Genomic DNA, 12,358 nt, shown 5'->3' on the forward strand with positions numbered 1-12,358 from the left:
TCCCATAGCTGAGCTGCTCTGGATTTCACAGGTCTTATCTTACCACCACTAGACATCAGGATTTTGAAAGTATGGATCTGTGATGTGACAGAGAGGCGGGTATCAAATTTACAATCCTTGAATGCACATGAGCAACTTCAGGTCACGGGAAGAGAAGTAGGAGGAACGGAGAAAGACTCACCAAAGTGCAAGGACATCCCAGCAACTGCCATCAAAGCCTGGCGGCCACCTAGCAGCAGCACTGCTTCTGGCAGCAGCACTTCTGCTGGCAGCAGCCCTTCCCACAGCCACAGGAGTGGCAGCAGGTGCGGCGGCAGCACACCCTGCGGGTGCAGCAGCCACAGCAGCCACAGCAGTTACAGCAGCCACAGCAGCCACCACAGCTACCACAGCCACCACAGCCACCACAGCTACCACAGCTGCCACAGCTGCCACAGCTGCCACAGCTACCGCAGCCACCACAGCTGCCACAGCCACCGCAGCCACCACAGCCACAGCAACCCATGTTGTCAGTAGAGAGGACTCAGGTGCAGAGAGGAGAGGACTCAGGAGAGGAGAGGGAGGTCTGGTGCTTTCCTCTGCCAGGGGCCTTTAAATATGCCAGCAGGACGTGGCACATGGCACAGTCACTTCCTTGTTGTTGTTTTGGCCAGTTTCTGTGGTGGACACTTGCTTCCTGATGGTTACTCCCTTAGGGTGCACGACTTGATTTGTATTTCAATTTTAGATAGATTCCCCTCTGTTTCAACCATGGGGTCAGAACTGACTGAATGAAATCTTTACTAAAAAATTGCCTTTCCCCATCTGTCTGTCTGAGACAGCAATTCCTTTGGTTAGTCATTACTGCCCAAGCCCATGAGACCCAGTTCTCCTGGGTTCTCACAGGTCAGGGCTAGCCTCACAGGGAGAACGCCATGCCATAGCTTTCTGCTTTACTCTATCTCACATTTTATGTACATTATCTTTAATCACCTTTTAAAAATGATTTAGGTGTGTAGAGAGTGTTAATCAGGGTTCTCTAAAGGAAAAGAACCAACAGGATACACACATATATGTTTTTCTAGATTGGCTTACACAACCAGAGGTTGTGGATAGTCCCACAATGACTGTCTACAGGCTGGAGAGCTAGCGGAACAAGTAGCTGCTCAGTTCAAGAAGCTGCAACCTCAGAACAAGAGGGATCAATAATGTGGCTCCAGCCCTGGACCAAAGGCCTGAAAATTTTCTGGAGAGTCACTGGTCAGAGTCCTCTTTGGAAGAGTGAAGGAATTGGAGTTGATATCCTCAAGCGATTGCAGCAGCAGTCAAGAACCTGTTCAAGAAGAATCAGGCTTGCATCTGCTGCTACCTCCTTGTTGTTCTTCCAACTTTTTGATTCCACCCAAATCTCCAACCTATTGGACTCTGCTGCCCACACTTAGGGTAGGTCTCTGCTCACATTTGCTGTCTCACATGCCAATCATTTCTAGAAAAACCCTCATGGATACACCCAGAAGTCTGTTAGTCTTGAGCACCTCTTAATTCAATTGAGTTGACAATTCAGATTAATGATCACAGAGAATATCTATGAAAATGGGTTTTCAAGTCCAATAAGCCTAGGAAATGTTGTATATTATGTTGCCATTTAAGAAATTCACATTACTATTGAATTCATCAGTTTTTAATTGCTGTGACCAAAATACCTGACAAGAACAACCTAGAGTAGGAAGAAATTTATTTGGGCTCAAGAGGTTCAGTCCACCGTTGGCTGAAATAATTTTTCTAGGCCTGTGATGACTCAGAACATTGTGGTGGAAGGGCATGGTGGAGGGAAGCTGTTTAGTTTATGGTAGCCTGCTGAGAGCCATAGCCGAGTCCGAATGACGCATGGCATTTTTGCCAGAACGGAGTGGTTGAGAGGTGACGCCAGCAAGCCATTGAGATGATAATGGTTATGTTAAGCTGTGTATATTAGACCCCTGCTGTCCGCCATGGCCTGCTACTTTAGAGTTCTTGCAGGGATTTCCAGAGAGTTCCCATTGGTTGGGGAAGTGCCAGAGGAGGGATTTCCGGTTGGTGGTTCCTGGACGAGTGTTCGGGAGAGTTCCCGGGAAGCGTGTATGGAGTGTGCTGGTGGAGTTCAGAAATAAAGTTTGTTCCTGCTTCAGTGGCTCGTGATTTGTGCCCAGCCAGACTGTGGCAGTAGCCAGGGAGGAGGGGGAGGGAGAGAGAGAAAGAAGAAAAGAAGAGGAAGAAGAAGAGGAGGAAGAGAGGAAGAAGAAGAGGAACTAGAAGAAGAAAAAGAGGAAGAGGAGGAGGAGGAGGAAGAAGAAGAGGAATTAATAGAAGAAGGAGGAGGAGGAGGAGGAACTAATAGAAGGGGGGAGGAGAAAGAGAAGGAAGAGAAGGGAAGGGGAGAGCCAGGGACAATACATAATCCCAAGTGCACACCCCCAGTGACCTGCTATCTCCAGCCACTTCTCACCTGCCTATAGTCCCCACCAACAATCCATTCAAACTATTAATCCATTAAATGGATTATTTCACCTACAAGGTTATGACTCTCATAATCTAACCATTTTGCCTCTGAATATTCTTGCATCGCCTAACACATAAGCTTTTGGGGGGGACATTAAATATCCAAACCCTAACAAATTGAATTAGAGGTAATAAGTTTTTGAGGGACTTACAAAGTGAGAAATAGAGCAATTGTTACATGTCAAGTAGAAACTTTAAACAATGAATCCATTCAAAGTAGCAACAAATTTATAATATAACAGCATATAATTTTAAAGACTTAGAACATCTTTATGGAGAAAATTGTTAAATTATATTGAGAGATAAAAGAAAAATAAGTGAAGAAATATACTAGGTTCATGGATGGGAAATCTCAATGTCTAAAAGATGTCAATTCTTCCCAATATTATTGATGAATTCATTGCAACTGATTAAAAACACAAACAGATTTTTTTAAAATTGCCTTAAAAAAAAGAAAAAAGAAACCAAAACTTGACAGCTGCCACTCAAAAGACCAAGTTCTGAAGCATTTCCCTGTTTTCTTCTAGTAGGTCCAGAGTGTTGGGTCTTACAATTAGACTTCAATCCCATTTTGAGTTAATTTTTATTATTTGGTGAGAAACAGCATTCTAGTTTCATTTTTATGCATGTGGCTATCTAAGCAATTATGTTTGAAAGACATAAATACACATTTTATTGTGCATAGTCTTATGCATACTTTGCTAATCATCCTTACCCACATTTATGCTAACAGTGCTTCTATTTTTTAATGTCACCATTCTCATTTCTGCGATCTAAAGGAAACTTTTCCTCCCCACTCCCCTTTTTGATAATTCCTCCTGCAAGTGTGGCTGTCAAGAGGAAGAAGGACAAAAGGCAGCCATAGCGGGAGGGGGCCTGGTTTAATAGATGCTCTCCTATTTGAAGGTAGGAGGTAGGTTTTGATGCTGTTGAGGAGGGTGCAGAAAACGGGGGGCGGGGGGGAGTTCGTTGCTCCGTTTGCAGCATCTAGAATGGGCAGCACCTCACAGATGCTCAAAGGGGATGGGAGTTAAGGAGAAGAAAACCCCTGAGAAAGGAGATTTAAAAGACGGCGGGGGGGGGGGTAGTTTTGAGAGGACAGATGGAGGGAACAGCCTTTGATGGCTGCAGAAAACGGGGAACAGAATCTCACACATCTCAATTGTTAGCCCAAGGCAAAGAGGAGGGTTGGGCAGATCCATGGCCATTTTATGAACTCCACCAAGGTAGGAAGTGCCACCTTCTCAGAGTTGAAGAGGAGGCTTCCTCTAAAGAAAGGGGAAAGCTTTGAGGTAGTTCTTGTAGGAAGAATGGAACCCAGCAGCTGAGAGAAAAGGGGTAAGTGGGCCAGAAAGGGGTAGAACCAAGGCTGCAACTGTGCCTGATGGATGCCGTTTCTGGGGCCACTGACTTATCTCAGCTCCCTCTAGTCTCTCCTGTATTCTTCTACCCCGACACCATTTCCTTCTTATTTTCTCTACCTTGTTCTCTCCTTCTAATGATACAACTAAAACAGAGAGGGTGGGGAGAGAAAGATAAAATTCGTTTGGAGCCATCATTGACCTGCATCTTTAAGAAGGAGTAGAAGGTTGGCAGTGGAAGACAGAGCTTTCAGGGAAGGCATGACCGCAGGGAGGCAGGGAGGTAGGGAGATCAAGCTGAGATTTTGTGGTCCCGAGCTTCCTTTGTAAAAGCAAAGGCCTGTGTTGAAGGAGCAATCTGCTGTGTGCCCTGCACCTGCCGCAGTTCATCCCAGGTGTCTGTACTCAGGGGTGCTGTTCTTGGCTAGCTAGTGTGTCTTTGCTGGATCTTGCCTGTCTCATTTTATCTGTCTCTGTCTCATTTCTGAGGGTTTAGCATGGTGTTGAGCACTCTACCATAACTATGAACTCCCAGCAGTGGTGGTCTTAATCACGAACTCTCCCTTCTCATGTAGCCTTCCTTAGATTACTCCGGAACCCTGGTGAGAGTCTTCGATGGCAAAGTGAAGCCACATTGTTGAGGGCATTAAATGCCATCTGGTGAATCTGAATTGTTGTGTAGGAGTGAAATAGGTAGCACTGGAAAATATAACAGCATGGGGTGGCTTTTTCTTTCTCCGTGTGGGAGATTCAACCTAGGGCCTCATGCATGCTAGGCAAGTGCTCTACCACTGAGCTACATCCCCAGGCGAGGGTAGCTTTTTAACTATAGAAGAACCAAAATTCCATAAAAATAGCATTAAATCTCATTATCCCACGTATTCACCCTATATAGATTTAAACAGTTGGAGTGCACGTCAATAATAAGAAACATTTTAAAGTAGTTTGCTTTGTCAAGGACCAACAGCTTCTCAATCTCTGCCCTAGAAGTCCTTAAAGTGTGGCCCAAGGATTCTGGAGGCCCTCAGATTATTATAATAATCTTTTCCCCAACTCCAAGTCTGTAGGAGACTGAATTTTCTTCATGTCCTACAATCAAAAGAACACAGTGTAATAGACTCGTTGAAGAAGTTGATATGGGAATCTAGCTATTTTTGATTAGCTGGACATTAAAGCAGAAATATAAAACAATGCCACTGTACTCACTGATTTTTTTAAAAATATAGTCATTTTCTCATAAAATGTATTATTTATGTGAGCATGGGATAGGCTTATATTGTTATTTTAAAATCAATTCTTAACTACTTTTTTTTTTTTTTTTGGTACCAGGAAGTAAACTCGGGTACTGGGCCATTAAGCCACATCCCCAGCCCCATTTTGTATTTTATTTAGAGACAGGGTCTCACTGAGTTGCTTAGCATCTTGCGGTTGCTGAGGTTGTCTTAGCATCCCAAGCTGCTGGGATTACAGGTGTGTGCCACCGTGGCTAATTCTTAAATACTTTTTTTTTTTTTTTTAAAGAGAGAGTGAGAGAGGGGAGGGGGAGAGAGAGAGAGAGAGAGAGAGAGAGAGAGAGAGAGAGAGAGAGAGAGAGAATTTTTAATATTTATTTTTTAGTTCTCGGCAGACACAACATCTTTGTTGGTTTGTGGTGCTGAGGATCGAACCCGGGCCGCACGCATGCCAGGCAAGCACGCTACCGCTTGAGCCACATCCCCAGCCCTCTTAAATACTTTTTTAAAAGACAGTGTTAATTTCTTTTCTTTTTTTAAAACTTTCCTGTGTATCTCCTTTAATAGTGGATTCTTTTTTTTTTTATTTTTTAGTTGTAGTTGGATACAATACCTTTATTTTATATATTTATGTGGTGCTGAGAATCAAACCCAGGGCCTTGCACATGCTAGGTGAGTGCTCTACCGCTGAGCCACAACCCCAGCCCAGACAGAGTTAATTTCAAATGCAGTAATTATGTATAAATATCAGCCAATTAACAAGAGGTATCTGAGACCTCAATTATTTTTATGAGCACAGGGTTTGTGAGGCTGAAGTTTGAGAGTTGCTTCTCTACCCTTTCTGTATGGTAAATGTGGTAATGTGTTTTTCAAAATCTGAACGTGGGGCAGCCCTGGGCACAAGATTCCCTGAGGAGGGAGGGAAGTGTACTTTATAGATTGGAAGTCAGTTCAGAGGCCAAAGTTTGGGGGTGCCATGTCCTCCCCAACCCTTCAGGGAGTCAAAGAGCATGTGACAAATAAGGCCTCTAAGAAGAATAGAGTCAAAAAGCCTGTTTGGCTTTCTTTAAATTAATCATTTATTAAAGGTATTTGAACCTTTCCTGTGAAGTACAGTTTAACATACTGTGAAACTAGGGTTGTCCCAAACAAATTTTGGGAAGCCCAAGATTGATTATTCCCTCTTGGCAGACAATCATCTTCCTGAGTTCTGAGCTAACTTTTCCAAACTAGGTGTCAGAGGAGGGTTGTGTTTTGGGGGATAGTAGAGCTTCCTGGGGCCTCTGAAACTTCACCTCGTGGTTGCCTTGTGGCCACCTCTATCATTAAGACTGGATCTATAAACGTGACTCATGCAAAAAGAATTTATCATGAGACGGAAGTTCACATGGGAGAAGACGGACCTGAGGACTGTGGGCTTCCCCAGGGAGGGTGCTTGGATAAGTCCCTGAATGAGTCCAGTGTTTGTGGTCAGGGCCTCCCTCTTTGAACATGACTTCAGACCAGTGATGCAAGTGGCCGATGTTGGAAGATACCTCCTTTAGGTTAGGCTCACCTGTTCCTACTGAAGTGATCCCTAGGAATGTTCCCTGGACAAGAGTCAAGAGAAATACAGAATTCTCCTTGGAAAATAATAGTGAGCAAGGAAAACATCAAAGGGCAGACACATCTAGTCCAAGACTGGCTGTACTTGCACATATAGATAGCTCTTTTGCTGAATATCCCCAGTGGGTGGGACAGGGGAAAATTTATCCAAACTGATTTAGGTGACTTAATGAGACTTCAGGTATCTAGTAGGAAAATCAGGAGTCTGAGGTTTTTCTATAGAAACTGAAATAACAAGGAAGTGGTCATGTGCCCGTCCTCTCCTCTCCCAGAGTTGGTACTTAAGGGCGCCCAGCAGAAGGAGGCTCCAGACCTCCCTCTCCTCTCCTGAGTCCTCTCCTCTCTGCACCTGAGTCCTCTCTACTGACAACATGGGTTGCTGTGGCTGTGGTGGCTGTGGAGGCTGTGGAGGCTGTGGCAGCTGTGGCAGCTGTGGCGGCTGTGGCAGCTGTGGTGGCTGCGGCAGCTGTGGTAGCTGTGGTGGCTGTGGTAGCTGTGGTAGCTGTGGTGGCTGCTGTGGCTGCTGTAACTGCTGTGGCTGCTGTGGCTGCTGCACCCACAGGGTGTGCTGCCGCCGCACCTGCTGCCGCTCCTGTGGCTGTGGGAAGGGCTGCTGCCAGCAGAAGTGCTGCTGCCAGAAGCAGTGCTGCTGCTAGGCGGCCGCAGGACCCTCACTCTGTCTTGTTGGTAAGACCTCACGTCCCCGGATTCTCTCCAATCTCTCCCTCCCCTGTCACCAGCTTATCCCCTTGTGCTGCGTGGGGCTCAGGCTTTGTCCTTCTGAGATCTTCCTTTGTCCACGCTGCACAACTCTGCCAAACCACAGACTGTGAAGCAAGCATGAAGCCCCAGAGCTGATGGTAAGATAACTGGGTAAACTCAGAGGCCGGCGGGAACCCTAATGGGTTATTATTCAAAAATGTCCATCTTCTCTAAATAGTCTGACTTGGATTTGGGCATTCTGATGTTTGCTGCCTGTGGGCAGTCTTTCCTGTGGCTTTTGTCTATGTGCACTCTTTTATATTTCCTAATAAAATGACTTAAGACAATCAAAACCTCTTCCTTGGTCGTGTTTTCATCAACTGCTCTGTAGGCTCTCCTGCCTGCACTGTGATTCCAGTTTTGGCTCACACTCCTGCTTCATTCCAACGCTGGCCAGGGGCCTGGACCCTGCCATTTGTTACAGGGGACACAACCCCCGAGCTCCTTCCCTGAAATATTATTTTACCTGAAGCGTCTGTGTCTTTGGACTCCCCCAGATCTCCATGATGAGGGTGGTGGGATGGTTGATGTTGGTGGGGGGTTTGTTTCTTGAACTTTCACTAAGAATGAAATAAGCAGGCTGAACGGGAAGGTGAAGGTGTGCAGCCTCTGCCCTGTGGTGCCCAGCAAGTTCCAAAGAGGCTGGAAAACTTTCCTGGGCAGGAGCTGTCGGCTGTGGGGTTCTGAAGTTTCTGGATTCATCTGGATTCCTGTGCTCACCGTTCACCTCCATTCTCTTCTGCTGATTGCATTCAGAAATCTCATGAGGCATCCCCAGAGAAAAGAGAACTGCCACTCCCCAGTGCTAACAAGGCAGGTTAATTCACCTCAGCAGGCAGGAGGGGGAGCCTCCATTTTTAAAACATCTTTCTTTTTTCTTTTTGGTACTGGGGATGAACCCAGGGGTGCTTTACCACTGAGCCACATCCCCAACCCTTTTTTATGTTTTGAGACAGCGTCTCACTAAGTAGATCAGGGCCTTGCTAAATCCCTGAGGCTGGCTTTAAACTTGTGATCCTCCTGCCTCAGCCTCCTGAGCTTATGGGATTATGGGCATGTGCCACCCACTTTGATGTCAGTCCAAAGCTTGGTTTCTAGCACAATTCTACCAGCAATGCTGCAAAGGGGCTCTCTTTCCTTTTGCCCATTCAATTCCTTGGCCTCCCGGTGTGCATGAACGCTTCCATCCCTCATGACAACCCTGGGAGGGGGTGGTATCAGACTTGTTTCAGAGCTGGAGACCAAAGCTGGGGCCTTAGGAAACTCACCCAAAGAATCACAACTAGTAACTCATGATTTAATCCCAGGATTTTTTTGTTTTTTAAACCCACATCTCCCTCCAAACCTCTTTTTCTACTTTACTGAGACCCAGCGCTTAAAACTGTTTCCTTTTCCATTTCCTCTTCCACACTCCTCACTTCCCAAGTTCATAGACACAGGTGCTGTCACATGGCCCTTCCCGCCCTGCCAGGCGGTTCTTAGATACCGTGTCCTAAGAGCCACACTCTGGCTTCGTCCTTCTCAGCCCTCCTCACTGCGGGACTGGGGGTGCCCTCTTGCCAGGTGACAGCCGGCAACTCGTTCCTGGAGGATCCAAGTGTCTCCTGATGCCTGGCTCTGGAAGGCAGTGTTCTGAAGTTTCTGGATTCACCTGGATTCCAGCATAGATTACATCGGAGACATTCTGAGATGGAAGCACTCTAGCTATTTTCCAAGTCATATTACTTTTACCTCTTGAATCTACTCAAGGCCGCATAAAGGTGGCATGACTGTGGGGACACGTGACTAAATCAATGAGGATCACTCCAAGTGAATTTGGGCTGACTAAATAAAGACATAGACACAGAAATTACCTTTTTCTTTGGGTTCAGTGACCACTCCTTAGCCACAGCTCCCACAAGGAGGGCAAGGTGAGCAAGAAAGAGAGGGAGCATATCTCGAACCCGGGTTTTATTAATGGGGGGAGTTAATCCATGGAACATTCCATCCAAAAGAGGGCAAAAAGCTAGGATTACAAAAACAGGTGGGTATAATTCAACCCCATCAGGTGATGTTCACTCCCAGAGCTGCACCTTTCTTATCTGAGGTGAGGTAAAGTCCAGCTGCATTGCAGAGAGCAATACCAGTCCAGTATCTCTTTACTCACGACTTAAAGGTGTGTGCATAGCTCCTGTTCAGGGTGGCCCCCACCACATGACTTTCCCAATTCCCTCCTTTCCTGTTAAGCCTCCCCCACCTCAACTTACCCAGGGAAGATAGAAGGACTCTGAGCTCCATTAATACTTGTTTCTTTAGTATTAGATAACATATTATTTTACTATTATTATTGATGAACAGGAGATAAATAAAATTCTACACAGACACACACACACACACACACACACACACACACCACCACCACCACCACCATCATTTTTTTTTTCTGTTCTGTACAACTGATATGTCTCTATCTAGTCAGGCTCCACATTATATGCACTGGCTGGATGCTGGGAATGGAGGAAGGTAGGTAAAGCCTCCTGGCCCTGCGGTGTTCACAGCCTAATGGGGAAGACGAGCAAGTAAATGACACCCTGTGTAGTGTAACAAGTGCTATGGCTGAGAGCATCCTAGGGTGCTTGGAAATGCAGGCAGGGTACCTTGCTCAGGATTTGGGTGGGGTGAAAGGGCATACAAAGCCTCATGCAGGAGGTGACAAGACCTAGTCATGAAGGGTGAATGCTTTAAAAGCTTTGGAATGAGGGTGAGTCAGGACTGACTGGGGAGAGTTATTTCACCCAGGGGCAATTATGAGCAAAGACCAGAGGGAGCATGAACATCCAGGAATGGAGAGCAGAGTGTGGTGGAAGATGAGGTGCAGAGGTGAGGAAGGTCCAGGTTGGAAAAGAGCTCGCTCAAGTGTTTGGACTTATGCTCTGCATTATGGAAGAGTCTGAAGGATTCTGGGGGAGAGTGGTATGCTTTATAGAACATACCAGTCTGACAGCACAGGGAGAATGGATTGGAAGGAGTTGAGTCCTGGGGAAGAAAGACTAGACAAGAAGCCATTGTTGTGATCAGGGGACTATTCACATGGGGTCCTGAAATATAGTGCAATGGAGAAATTTGAGAAATGTTTAAAGATAGTGCTGGGACTAATTGCTAAGTTAGTGGACTTGAGGAGAATCCAAGAATGATGTTTCTGGCTTGGACAGGTAGTGTGTGATCCAACATGGGCAGGTGGGGCAACAGGGCAAATGGATTAACTGGTCACCCAGAAACAGGGATAGGGCAGTGAGCATCGTTGCATTTAGTACTTACAACAAGGCTAAGAGGCAAGTGCTGGTATTACCCACCCATGGAGACAGAGTTTCTCAGCCGTTGTATGGTGAGGCTAGGATTCAAACCCAGTCTTCTTGATACTAAAGCTCATTTATTTTCTTTCTTTCTTTCTTTCTTTCTTTCTTTCTTTCTTTCTTTCTTTCTTTCTTTCTTTCTTTCTTTCTTTCTTTTCTTTTTTTTTTTGGTGCTTGGGGATTTGAACCCAGGGCCTCATGCATGCCAGGCATGCACTTTACCACTGAGCCACATCCTCAGCCCAAAGCTCATTTTCTTAATTCTACCCTGTGTAGTTCGTCAGGGAGGAGTGGGACAGGAAGTCTCACCTTGCTCTTCTCTCTGGCCTTTCAGAACCTAGTACAATGTTCACATGGAACTTCTCAAGAATGTTTCTTGGAGTAAATATAATTGAAACTGCTCAATGGGAAATGATGAGACCTTAAATTCTTTGGATTTCTGGTCACATGTGTCTTCCCTCCATCTACAATCTTGCACAGGCAAGAGGGACAGCCACATTTGCATTTGCAGAACCGTGGTACAATTTAAGAACCTGGTCAGTACCAAACTGTGTCAAACTCTTTCAGAGTAAGAAGCCAGGCTGAGGCATGGTGGAGGCCAAGTCAGGCAAGGACAAGGTTTGATTCTCTTTCTATAGAATTTTATATTTTACTCATCATGGACTTTTTTTTTCATACTTACTTTGATTTTTTAATTATATTATTTATCTTAATAATTGAATTTATGTTTTTGGTGCCACCTTAAATTTTGTAGCCCAGGAAATTGCCTCACTCACTTTATTTTAGCCCTGGAAAGACCCGTTCTTTGGATCCAAATACTCCCCACAGCTGTTAGCTCTGTGTTTAACCTGGATTAATGCGTATTTATTAGAAAGTGTGAACACTTCAGACTGAGACTAAGCATCAGTGACCTTGAAGAGCTTGTATGTTAATAAGAAAATCGCCCTCACTGTGATTATGGGAACAAGACAGATTCCCCTTCGGAGGGAAGTCAGCTGTAGAGGCTCCCATAGGCTCATTCCAGGCGTGTGAGAGGCTAAAGACTCCAAACTCAAACTGCACTGCAGCTCACCACAGTGTGTTTGGTTTAGTGCAATTTGCTTACAGTAAAAATAAAATAAAAATTAAAAATTCCCCTTTAAAATGTTTTAAGGTATATTTTAACTGGTAAATAAAAACATAAAAATGGTGCATATGGAGAGGATACCAGGTTCCCTTTTGAGTCATGAATGCATTGTGCAATGTTTAAATCAGGTAAAACATATTTATTGCCTCAAATATTGATCATGTCTACATGGCGAAAACTTTCAAAATCTTTTCTTCCAGCTTTTTGAAGTGCACAGTACATTATTGTTATCTTCTAGCCACCCTATTGTGTATCAGCACACCAGAAAATAAAGCAAGGTCAGACGCTCAGAGGCAGGTGGCAGTGCTGGGACCCTTCAGGACAGAGGGCCCTTGGACCCTCATCAGGGGAGAGCTGACCTTCTCTCCTTTCACACACACGGGAAAGCCCCTTTGGCCAAGTGTGCTCATGGTCCAGCCCTCT

At 45.3% G+C, this 12,358-nt stretch overlaps 2 protein-coding genes across 2 annotated transcripts; one reads left to right on the forward strand and one right to left on the reverse strand.

Annotated features, from left to right (window-relative positions):
* Positions 1-229: 229 nt before the first annotated feature.
* Positions 230-505, reverse strand: LOC308631069 (uncharacterized protein; the record flags this gene model as incomplete). The annotated part of the gene is made up of 1 exon (XM_081261971.1): positions 230-505. One exon carries the CDS (start codon positions 503-505, stop codon positions 230-232), a length of 276 nt encoding a protein of 91 aa, XP_081118097.1.
* Positions 506-7,086: 6,581 nt separating this feature from the next.
* Positions 7,087-7,371, forward strand: LOC308631068 (uncharacterized protein; the record flags this gene model as incomplete). Its single annotated transcript, XM_081261970.1, has 1 exon — positions 7,087-7,371. The coding sequence occupies one exon, from the start codon at positions 7,087-7,089 to the stop codon at positions 7,369-7,371; it is 285 nt and encodes a 94-aa protein (XP_081118096.1).
* Positions 7,372-12,358: the final 4,987 nt, after the last annotated feature.

This window comes from Spermophilus citellus (assembly GCF_964194105.1).
Source record: "Spermophilus citellus genome assembly, chromosome: 11".
Lineage (NCBI taxonomy): Eukaryota > Metazoa > Chordata > Mammalia > Rodentia > Sciuridae > Spermophilus > Spermophilus citellus.